Genomic DNA, 12359 nt, shown 5'->3' with positions numbered 1-12359 from the left:
CAGAGGGCCTCCCTGCATCCTGTCTAGCCATAAAGAAAGGAAGAATTGTCATCACACACCTGGACCAGTTTGTTTCCCTCCCAGGGCATTGTGATTTCCCCCTTCCAGGCTGGGAGAAGCCCATGATCGAGGGCATATCATACTGTACTAGCCAATGCTCAGCCTCTGGCTCCCATTCTGGCCCCGAGACCAGGCATCCACACGCGCACTGACCCTCACCTGCTTTCGGACTGGCTCTCTTGCAGTTCAGAGCCTTGCTCTCAGTGCCAGGACCTTTGTCCGCTTTGGACTCCTCCAAGGGGTTCTTAAAGTCCTCCTCTCTGTCCGTCTGGTCCTCTGCTGCGGACTCGCTGGCTGACTGCTCCGACAAGGTGAGGCTGAGCTCCGTGCTCACTTCGCTCGGCTGGCTCTGTGGCTTGTCTGCGTCCGGGGCGGAAGTCTGGCTTTCCAGCACAACCGCGTCCGTCTTCCCCTCGCTGTGGCTCCCTTCTGAGTCTTTTTGCTTCTGCAGCTGCTCCTTCTGGAGGCTGCGCTGTTTCTTCCGGAATTTGGCTCTTCGGTTCTTAAACCAAACCTTGATCCCGCAAACAGCCACAGAGAGACAGGATAAAAACCCCAGTTAATGCAAAAATCAAGAAGTCAAATAGACTGGGATTTTGAAGAGAACTCAAGGTATGCAGGCACCCAAATTCCACTTGTATTTCAATGGCATTTGGGTGCCTAACCCCCTTAGGTGCTTTTAAAATCCCCAGACTTAATGCTGGTTCTTTAAGAAAACACAGCTGTCAAGAAAAAAAAATCTGTAACCCACAGACCTGAGATATTAAATAGGTAGAGAGCACAATGTTCTGCTAGCTTTCTAAAAACAGCCTATATCATGTTAATTTGTACCAAAACCACATAGAAACAGTCAGAATAAGTCATATTATAGAGGACATACATATGCATTAATTAGGGCCAATGCTTTAGATTATTTGACTTGAATGATTAGCTGAATGGACTTAAATAACAACAACCACCTCTTATGTAGCACTTTTCAGCTCAGTACATCTCAGAGCTCTTTACAATGGAGGTCTAAAACCGCATCCCCATTTTACAGATGGGGAAACTGAGGCACAGAGGGGGGAAGTGACTTGCACAAGGTCACCTGACAGGCCAGTGGCAGAGCTGGGAATGGAACTCGCATGTCCTGAGTCTTAGTGCTCTGTACATTAGAATACTCTAAAGTCTCTAGACTGTAAGTTGTTTGGGGCATGAAGTATGTATGTGCACGTCCGTGCATAGTAACTAGCAGTAATACCTTGATCCCTGAGTGTAGACTCTAAGGGTACGTCTACACTACCCTCTGGATTGGCAGGTAGAGATTGAGCTATCGGGGATCGATTTATCGAGTCTAGTGTAGACGCAATAAAATCCATCCCTGAGCGCTCGCCCGTCGACTCCAGTACTCCATTGCTGTGAGAGGCACAAAAGGAGTCGACAGGGGAGCAGCAGCAGTCGATTCAGCGCCGTGCATGTGCCGTGGTAAGTCGACCTAAATATGTTGACTTCAGCTACGCTAGTCTCGTAGCTGAAGTTGCGTATCTTAGGTCAATCCCCAACCCCCATTGTAGACCAGGGCTCATTGCTATCACAAAACAAGATGATAAATTTTGCAATTTAACTGACTTCATTATGTATGTTGTAAACAAGCCCTCTCTGTGATGAATGCAGCTCTGTTGTGGTATTGTGTTGTTTTGTGACGGTACTGGGAACCAGGTCTCGAGTGGTACGTACCCTTGCTGGGCCAAATATGTATCATCTATGTGATGCAATGTCTCACATTAAGATATTTGGGCTAATCCTTTAAAGTTGTACAGCAAGGTAGTATCTGGTATCACAGGACATTTGACTCCAGTATGTCAGGTCAGGTGGTGAAGGAAGTTTCCTTGGTGGGAATTGAACCAATAACCGTTAGGAGCAAAGTCAAAGGTTCTTACTCTTAAGTTACAGGAAACTATCCAATTGCTAATACTAGTATTGTGTGTGTGTGTGTGTGTCTGTCTGTCTGTGTCTGTGTCTGTCCTTTTCAACATACTATCACAATGTAACTCAATTTGGGAATAAATTCAGGAGACAATCGGCTCAAGATTGTAATTCGTAGATTGCAAAGCCTGAAGGGACCATTGTGATCATCTAGTCTGATTTCATGTATAGCACAGCCTGCAGAACTTCATGCAAATAACTCCTAGAGCAGATCTTTGAGGAAAGCATCCAATCTTAGTTTAAAAATCAATTATACCGAATCCACCATAACTTTTGGTAAATTGTTCCAATGGTTAATTACTCTTATCAAGAATTTAGGCCTTATTTAGTCAGACTGTGTCTACCTTCAACTTCCAGCCTTGGATCATGTTATATCTTTTCTGCTAGACTGAAACCTCATGTCCCCTTCCCGTTTTTCCCAGTTAAGTCTGGCCTGCTATGTAGCTCCTTAAACCCATACTGAGCAGGCACCCATAATATCAGTAAGTCATGCAGCACATCAGTATTTGTAGGTGAAAAATTATTTTCCCATCCCACAAGAACTTGAGAGTTCGAAGAATATTTTTACCTCAAATTGTGACAAAAAGTCAAGCTCAAATTTTCATGAACAAAAAATAAATTCAGCTCAGGTCAGTCAAAATGAGGTTTTCTTTTGACAATTCTGTTTTTATTTTGATTTTATCCTTTCTATTTCCTTTAAAATGTAAGTTTCTCAAGAAGAGTAATGTTGATCCAAAATCCAGAACTTTAATTTTTTGTTGTTTTGAAAATGTCCCATTTTGACAATTTCTAAGCTCCTTTTTTAAAAAATTCAAACTGAGAAACTCCTCAAAAACCAGCCACCTCCTTCAAATAATTTCAGTTCTGATTAATTGGCATTTTACACTGCAAAAAGTTTTGTGAAAAAAATCCTGACCAGCTCTACTTATTTGTTTCATTGGAGGAGAACAGAAACTGTTGGACCAGATGGTCTGAGATGTTATATATATTGACATTGTTGGGAGGGAACAGCTGGAATTACTTGTGCTCCCAGACCTCTGAGGATGCCAGAGAAACAGTCATATAAGTAAATAAATAAATAAGTAGACTTTTGTGGCCATTTCTAAGGTTTCCCCCAAAGAGAGTTGGAATCACAAATGAAAGCCAGGGCTACCCTCAGACAACACAAGCCCTCAAAAATGCGTGTGTGGATTCAGTTTCTGTTGCAGCTCCCTCAGTCTGATGCAAAGATTTAAGTCCATTTTTTGCTGCAGAGAAAACCCTCCTTCTTTGGTTACTATGAAACCATTTTGAAAGAACTACAGATCAAGCCAATCCAGTGGGCCCTCTTCCTATCTCTCTTAAATAGCCCTATTAAAGCAAGCAAGGTAGAACGCTCATACCTGTACTCTGGCTTCCGGTAGATTGGTGCACATGGCCAGTCGCTCCCGCATCACCACATCTGGATAGTGAGTCTTCTGGAAAGTCTTCTCCAGGGCTTCTAGTTGTTGGGCGGTGAAGGCTGTGCGGCTTCTCCTCTGTTTGCGATGCTGGGATCCATAACGGGCCTCCAAAATGATGTCTTGAAATGTACAGCCGTTGGAAGACAAGAAAAGTGGCCAATTTAATTATTGGAATTTGCATGTTGAGATCTGAAATCAGGCCCCAAACAAACAAGGAGGTGGGGATGGTGGCCTAAAGGTGGAGCAGTTCTCTCAGTGGCCCTGTTCTTGTTCTCATTGAAGTCCAACTAGCTTCAATTCTGCAGTCAGGCTCTGTGTCAATTAATGGGGTGAGGACGTGTAACTCATAAAACAGCTGCCTCTGGTTTTGTTTTGGGTTTTTTTGAGGGTCCAACTGTTAGAAGGCACATTGCTGTCAGGATTAGAGTTTGGCTCCTGTTGTGTGTCTTATATAGCTTACCACAGTCCTCAAAACACTGAGTTGGAGAGGCAGACTTAAAGATCATGGGCTCTGATTCAGGAAAACACGTACACACGTGCTTAGGTCCCATCGATTTCAATGCACAGGCTTAAGTGCTTTTCTAAATAGGGATGCTTTAGTGAAAGTAGGCCTATACATTCCCGACCTCTGAACTCTTCCCACATCAACTCATGTTCTTTGGCAGGGTAACAAGTCTGGTGGATAGAGGGGACGCGGTAGATGTGGTATATCTTGACTTTAGTAAGTCTTTTGATGTCTCACGTGACCTTCTCATAAACTAGGGAAATGCAACCTAGATGGAGTTACTATAAAGTGGGTGCAGAACTGGTTGGAAAACTGTTCCCAGTGTAGTTATCAGTGGTTCACACTCAAGCAGGAAGGGCATATCGAGTGGGGTCCTGCAGGGATCAGTTCTGGGTTCCGTTCTGTTCAATATCTTCATCAATGATTTAGCTAATGGCATAGAGAGGACACTTATCAAGTTTGTGAACGATACCAAGCTGGGAGGGGTTGCAAGTGCTTTGGAGGATAGGATTAAAATTCAAAATGATCTGGACAAACTGGAGAAATGGTCTAAAGTGGGGTCGGCAATCTCTGGCACGCGGCTCACCAGGGTAAGCACCCTGGTGACCCGGGCCAGTTTGTTTACCTGCCGCATCCACAGGTTCTGCCGATCGTGGCTCCCACTGGCCACAGTTTGCCGCTCCCAGCCAATAGGGGCTGCGGAAAGTGGCATGGGCCGAGGGATGTGCTGGCCGTGGCTTCCCGCTGCCCCCATTGGCCTGGAGCGGCGAACCGTAGCCAATGGGAGCTGTGATCGGCCGAACCTGTGGATGCAGCAGGTAAACAAACTTGCCCAACCCGCCAGGGTGCTTACCCTAGCGAGCTGTGTGCCACAGGTTGCCAACCCCTGGTCTAAGGTAAATAGGGTGAAATTCAATAAGGACAAATGTAAAGTACTCCACTTAGGGAGGAACAATCAGTTGCACGCATACAGAATGGGAAATGATTGCCTAGGAAGGAGTGTACTGCGGAAAGAGATCTGGGGGTCATAGTGGATGACAAACGAAATATGAGTCAACAGTGTAACGCTGTTGCGAAAAAAAAAAAAAAGCAAACATCATTCTGGGATGCATTAGCAGGAGTATTGTAAGCAAGACACAAGAAGTAATTTTCTGCTTTACTCTGCGCTGATTAGGCCTCAAGTGGAGTATTGTGTCCAGTTCTGGGTGCCACATTTCAGGAAAGATGTGGACAAATTGGAGAAAGTCCAGAGAAGAGCGACAAAAATGATTAAAGGTTTAGAAAACATGACCTGTGAGGGAAGACCTAAAAAATTGGGTTTGTTTTGTCTTCTCTTCTCCAGACTGAGAGGGGACGTGATAATAGTTTTAAAGTACATAACAGGTTGTTACAAGGAGGAGGGAGAAAACCTTAACCTCTGAGAATAGGACTAGAAGCAGTGGACTTAAATTGCAGCAAGGGCAGTTTATGTTGGACATTAGGAAAAACTTCCTATCTATCAGGATGATTAAGCACTGGAATAAATTGCCCAGGGAGGTTGTGGAATCTCCATTATTGGAGATTAAGAGCAGGTTGGACAAACACTTTGTCAGGGATGGTCTAGATCAGGGGTCGACACCCTTTCAGAAGTGCTGTGCAGAATCTTCATTTATTCACTCTAATTTAAGGTTTCACGTGCCAGTAATACATTTAAACGTTTTTAGAAGGTCTCTTTCTATAACTCTATAATATATAACTAAACTATTGTTGTATGTAAAGTAAATAAGGTTTTTAAAATGTTTAAGAAACTTCATTTAAAATGAAATTAAAATGCAGATCCCCCCGGACCAGTGCCCAGGACCCGGGCATTGTGAGTGTCACTGAAAATCAGCTTGCGTGCTGCCTTCGGCACTCGTGCCATAGGTTGCCTTCCCCGGTCTAGATAATTACTCAGTCCTGCCATGAGTGCAGGGGACTGGACTAGATGACCTCACGAGGTCCCTTCCAGTCCTATGATTCTATGTCACAGAGGACATACAGGACCAACAGGGTGCTGATGGGGAAGATGTAACCCAGCTAATTGGACTTGATGCAAAAGATGGATCTTAAAGGGACCCCATGCTAACTTAGGTGTGACCCAAATTTGAGATTTTAATGGTTGTTTATAGAAGGCTGACAGTTTGCTAGACAATTTCAAGGACAAAAGAGGCTTAACTTTTATAACCTGGTCTCCTTTTTAGCATCCACGTTTTAGATGACTAGAGGAACTGTACAGAGAGAGAGGGAGACAGACCTGATCCTGAAGGGCTTACCTTTTTAAATAGACAAAAAACACAAAGAATGGGAGGGGAAACTGAAATGACTTGCTGAAGTTCAGTGACAGAACCAGCTCTCCTGAGTACCAGTCCGGAGCCCTAGTCACTGACCACCCTTGCATTCCAGGCAGATGAGCTAGTTACATGTCTCAAAGATACAAATTATGCCTTCAGTTTATTTGTGCCCACAAAATTGGAGATGCCAAAAATGAAATACGGGCTGGAAAAAAATCAGGCCTCCCGATTCTGCCACTAAAAGCTCTCAATAAACAAGAGGGGTTTACGAAACTTCCTAGGAGTAAACCTGGTTTTAGGGTTGGTTTTTGAAAAGTCAATGAAAAACAGGCTGTTTTTATTTTCAGTTCTGCGGTGTTGTGAACCCAGACCCGACACTGTGGTAGCGCATGGGAAACGGAGCTAAATGGCGCAGTAGCGATTCACCGTCTAAGATGAAGTGCAAAAGAAGTAAACGAAGAGCCTGAATGAGAAACGCATTTGATATTTCTTTTCCTGTTTAAATTCCAGCTTTAATAGTCTATGGCATCATTTTAATACAGCTAAGAATGCAACTGTTCAGACAGAGGGAATGGACACACTAGAAAGCAAATTTTAAAGCCAGAGTAAGGCTCTCTTGTTTTGCGGGCATTGCTTTTTATGTGAGCTTTTGTTGTAAGTCCCTTGGCATGAATGTAAACAATAAAACAAAGCCGGCTGTCAGGCCAATCCCAGAACCACACAGTTTGGTTCCAAATATGTTAGCTAACAAGCGTAGCAAATCAGCTTTGTGCTATTTGAATATTCCAGTTCCAAACTTCCAGCTGTTTCATTCTAGGCCAGATTCTACGATGCTTCCCCAAACTATTGCCAAAGAAAGAGTGGTTTTGGTGACCCAGGGAATGCTCACTCAGGCTAAAAGTTTCCAGAAGAATACAAAACAAAGAGACCTCTGCATTCAAGGAAGCAATGAGTTATTAGATACCGGTAATACAGCCACTTTTGTAGGAGAAGGCAGGAAGTATCCTTTATGCATTCAGAAATAGCTCACACTGCTGCCTGGCTGCTTTCGTAAGGAAAGGAATATTCTTTCAGGACAAAAGATCCCTAAAATCATTTTTACAGTCCCATGGCACCTAGCTTCAATATATCAAGTATAAAAACCAAGGAGGAGAGATTGTGGTTTAACATCTACTGGCTGGAATATTCCCAACATTCCACAGTGGAGGTTAAACCTGCCAGTTTCTCAGAGGTGGTGGTTCAAATATTTAATTTGGCTGCTAACAAGGATCTAGACAACAATTATTTCAATGCTTTAACTAGGTTTTCAGGTTCAGTTCAAGAAGGAGATCATGAATCGCAGGTGAGGCTCTTTGCAGTTACAACCTGAAACCTCTGTTTTCCAATGTAAGGTTGTTTGCTTTGGTGCTGGCTTATTCTGACTGTCGCTGGAAGGCAAGTGTGATCTATAACCATGCACTAAAAGAGGTTCAGTGGTAACAAAATGTGAACTAAGTAATCACGTTAGGAGCCTGCAGTGTAAAGGCCTGCTGCTCGCCAGATTGGTGGAAGGTCTATTTGGATCAGAAGAGGACAGCTTGATTAATTCACTGAAATTATCCAGATTGGTTCTCTTTGTTAACAAAAGGTTAAGATAAAATAAGTAGTCAGAAACCAACTTGAATCTTTGCTCTGAGTAGTAGTGAAAGGAGTCTGAAAAGCTTCCCCCGGCCCCTGCTGTTTTCAGCCACCCCTGTGTTTTCCTGCTTGTTTATGGCTCAGGCCAGAAATGTAAAACCACAGCACATGAGCTCAGCTGTGTTTTTTGGGATTTCCTGATCAGAAGCCTTCCAAGAGATCCTTATTCTGTGTCTTACAGTAGCATCTTGAGGCCCCCAAGTTCACTATGTGCTGTATAAACACCTAGTGAAACAGTCCCTGTCTCCAGCAGCTTACAAGCTAAGTAGACAAAGGGTAAGAGGTGAAACAGGCCCGCAAAAGGGAAGGTGACTTGCCCAAGGTCACAGAATCAGGCCTCCTGACTCCCAGTCCTTTGCCCTATTCAGGGATGAAAGTGGGCCGGTACTGTGTACCGGTTAGAAGCCGGAACCGACTTGTACTCAGCCAACATTAACATCCCTGCCCCTTTTGCCCCTCCCGCCAGGCCACCAATGGGGGGACAAAAGGGGCAGCTGCCCCGGGGCTGCCAATTTAAAAGGGCCCAGGGCTCCCAACTGCCAGTACTATGGCAGTGGCTGGAGCCCCAGGCCCTTTTAAATTGTCACTGGAGCCCCAGGCAGTGCGGATTGGCTGGCTGGGGGAGGCTGACCCCCAGTCCCGCCCCTTCTGCCTGAGGCCCCGCCCCTTCCAGGGGCTCAGAGCCAGGTCCCCGTACCGATAAGAATTTAATATTACTTTCACCCCTGGCCCTATTCCAGAGGTACTCAAACTTCCTTGCACCACGACCCTCTTTTGAGAACAACAATTTCTACACAACCCCAAGGGGCCCACCTGAGCCCCACCACCCTGGGCTGGGGGGCCAAAATCTGAGCCCTACTCCCCTGGCTGGCAGGGCCAAAGCCTGAGCCCCATTGCTCCAGATGGGTGGGGCCAAAGCCCAAGGGCTTCAGCCCCAGGAGGGGAGCCTGAAACCCAACAGCCCCCCAGAGCTGAAGTCTTTGGGCTTTGGCCCCAGGCAGTGGGGCTCGGGCTTTGGTCCCTGGCCCCAGGAAGTCTAATATCAGCCCTAGTGGCCCCACTGTGGTGTCCTGACCCACAGTTTCAGAACTCCTGCCCTATAGACTAGACCACACCGCCCCCTGAGATATCTGTCCCTCAGTTATACGCTCAAGGACAGAGAAACACCCAGATGCTTATCCAAAGCTCTTGAGATTCATCTTCATCCAGTCCTAGTTGATCAGTGAGTTCTGACAGTCAGCTGGAGATTGCCCAGTTTTACTTACCTCTTAGCAACTAATTTTTCATACGCTCTTGCAACACAGGTCAGGATGCAGTTGCCCTCCAGCTGCTTCTCAGCAAGATCTGCCTTTCCAGACCGAACCCGTTAGATTGTGAACTCCTCAGGGCAGGGCCCCCTAGCTACTGCCACATCAGGGTATTATTATTTCTGTCCATCCTTTATATTGCAGTCGCCAGCGAGTGACCTCCAACGAGTCAGAGCCTGCATTGTGCACACACTACACAGTCCCTGGCCCACAGGGCATGGTTGTTTGTCTGCTGCCTCTGCTAACTCTGACCCACGCCTCCCGACCGTCATCTCGTCAAGCCAATAAGGGGGGGTGTCTTGCACTGCTTAGCTCTCCTTTCAGTATTTCACAGTGCTGTCAGTCCATGCAGCGCTTTACAAAGGCTAGATGGCGACATGGTCCCTTTTCCAAAGCTGTTACACTCTAACGTAGATGTGCCAAACCCTAGGGTGACAGATTGGGCAAGGGGTGCTCTGGAGGGATCCAGCGTAAAGTGCTGATGGGAGAAGAGGGTCTGCAGGACAGCAAGTCCGAGGTGGGACAAGGGCTTCAAGTGTAGAGAATAAGCAAGTATCTATGCCAGTGGTTCCCAGACTTGTTCTGCTGCTTGTGCGGAGAAAGCCCCTGGCAGGCTGGGCCAGTTTGTGTATCTGCTGTGTCCACAGGTTCAGTCGATCGCGGCTCCCACTGGCCGCGATTTGCTGCTCCAGGCCAATGGGAGCTGCTAGAAGCAGCAGCCAGTATGTCCCTTGGCCTGTGCCACTTCCCACAGCTCCCATTTGCCTGGAGCAGCGAACTGTGGCCAGTGGGAGCCACGATTGGCTGAACCTGCGGATGCGGCAGGTAAACAAACTGGCTCGGCCCGCCAGGGGCTTTCTCTGCACAAGCGGTGGAACAAATTTGGGAACCACTGGTCTAAGCCCATCAGGGGAAATTCACCCCAGGGCAGAGGGCTGGTACAATGTCAAGGCACCACTCCAATCCCACATCAGCTCTGAAATAGGACATAGGTGGGGCACTGGCCCTCTGCCCAGCGTGAATTTCACTCGAAGGACTTAGTGGGTCTTTTGGAGGAGCCTAGTAGTTTGTTTGTATGTATGCACGGAGGTGAGTTGACTACCAAGGTGTATCTGATCCAGCCACGTTTGTCCATGGGGATCTAATGAGTTTGCTATAGAACATTCAGGCCTGTGTAAGGTTCCATACAGCGGTAGAGTCTCACTCAGCGTTAGCCTAGACCACGTGTCCGGCTCAATGCAAAAAAATCCATTAATTGTTCTTACCAGCCAGTCTCTCTGCCAGCGTGAGGGCGTGCACCGAGGGTCTGTAGTCAGGGGCGTGCTGGGCTTGTTGCGCCGCCTGCTGGTGAAGGTTGTACATGGCACTCAGAGAATTCATGGCATGAAGAGAGTAACCGTTCACTCCATAGTGCTGCATGGCGGCATACACCTAAAAACAGCCAGGCAGAAAAGGCCTGGTTAGAAACTCATTCGTTACAATACAAAGGAGTTATTTAGGGGAAGTTCTGTGGCCTGCTACACAGGTGGGCAGTTTAAACGATCTCTGTGGTCCCTGCTGGCCTCTCTGAACAGTCTGATTAGTTAGATCCTTGGAAGCTTTGATGTGAAATAAAAATAATGCTCATGGGTCCCGATCCAAAGCCCACTGAATGAATGGCAAGACCCTTGAACTGCGGTGAGCTTCAGGACCTGAGACAGTAATACTGAGGTTAAAGTCAGCAATGAAAACAGAATACCAGCCCCGAGGCCTAGCTGCCACCTTAGGAAAAAGCATATGAATGTATTCCCCCCAAATAGTATTAAGAAATAAAAAGAAATTTTCCAAATGACATTTAAATGAAAGGCAAAAAAAATTGTGTGTGTGTGAGAGAAACTTGTGGTGGAGTTGCTGATAATTGAGTGCATCTGGCATTTGGAGTGACTCTGTTTCCCCAATATCAAGGACATGGTTTGTAGACTATCCAAGCCCTGCTCCTCTGTTTTTTTTTCTGCTATTTTCTCATTGGGCAACCTCAAAAAAAGTCACTTTACCTTGATGTGCCTTAGTTTCTCCATCTGTAAAATGGGGCTAATACCAATCTTGCGGCAGTGTTGGGAGGTTGAATTAACTCGTATCTGTAAAGGAATTTGAATTCTTCTAACAGAAGGTGTTAAATGGAGATGAAATAGCAGTCACCAAATGAAGATGGAGAAACTACAGTATGAGAGAGGCTGGGACAGTTCTGTTTTGGTTATTTACCAGGTTAAGATAGCGGCTCCCTGAGAGAGAAAACCGTGGAGCTAACATCAGGTGATGGAGGTCATGCTCAAGTCTCATTGACCTCAGCAGGAGTTTGAGGTCTGTAGCTGAAGGCAAAAATTGAGCCCAAATCTTATCTTTGCATAGATCTATTATGTCAAATAAATTAACCACCATAATTCAAAGAACAACAACTTGTTTCTTTAAATTTCACCTTTATCCCTAACAAGTTTTCATTTTTCCATGTAGAAGATTTATACCACCAAGGAAAGAATCTCAATACACAGGAGCGTGCGAATCTGCAGTCAAAGGTCTCATTGACTGAGGACTTCTGGAATGCAAATCTAAACCCAAACATACAAGGACTTCATAAGGCATCCATAGAACTTCCATGCATCTGGAACCAGAAGTTGTATTGCTTTCTATGGGAGTTTGCAACAGGATAGGATGTTTATGGGATCTCCCCTAGGAGTCTTTCACTCATGACTAGAATCAAAGACCTATTCAGCTATCTAGTTCTTTCGCTGCATCAGTGCAGGAATGTTCCTTACCACAGAGATATTTCCATAAGTCTGAAATATTCTTGAGGCTTTATACAGTGATGGAGTAATTTTGTGCAGTCATGAGACAAACTAAATCAAGACAGACAGGATTAACAATAGGTAGACTTTAAATATGCCTGTTTTCCCACAAAGCTCCATCCATGTTATCTCCGTTGAAGGAAAGGCCTGTCTAATATGCTAGATGAGTTACTCCATAGAAACCTGATGCAAGATCTGCCATATCCTGTATCTAGCTTCAGCATGTGGTGTTAGAGCCTTCATACTGAGCAGTTCTAAATTCACTTCAAAGC

General features: G+C 45.6%; 1 protein-coding gene across 1 annotated transcript in view; it reads right to left on the bottom strand.

Annotated features, from left to right (window-relative positions):
• The window catches only part of DMBX1 (diencephalon/mesencephalon homeobox 1), a 32345-nt gene that overhangs the window by 1889 nt on the left and 18097 nt on the right, over positions 1 to 12359 (bottom strand). The window contains exons 2-4 of the mRNA XM_050961738.1: positions 10531 to 10696; positions 3408 to 3586; positions 220 to 574 (exon numbers count right to left, since the gene is read on the bottom strand). Coding sequence (XP_050817695.1) covers positions 220 to 574; positions 3408 to 3586; positions 10531 to 10684 — 688 coding nt within the window. The 5' untranslated portion in view covers positions 10685 to 10696. The remainder of the gene's footprint in view (positions 1 to 219; positions 575 to 3407; positions 3587 to 10530; positions 10697 to 12359) is intronic.

This window comes from Gopherus flavomarginatus, chromosome 7 (genome assembly GCF_025201925.1).
Source record: "Gopherus flavomarginatus isolate rGopFla2 chromosome 7, rGopFla2.mat.asm, whole genome shotgun sequence".
Taxonomy (NCBI): domain Eukaryota; kingdom Metazoa; phylum Chordata; order Testudines; family Testudinidae; genus Gopherus; species Gopherus flavomarginatus.
Note: the sequence above shows the minus strand (reverse complement) of the source record. Positions and strands in the feature narration are given on the sequence as shown.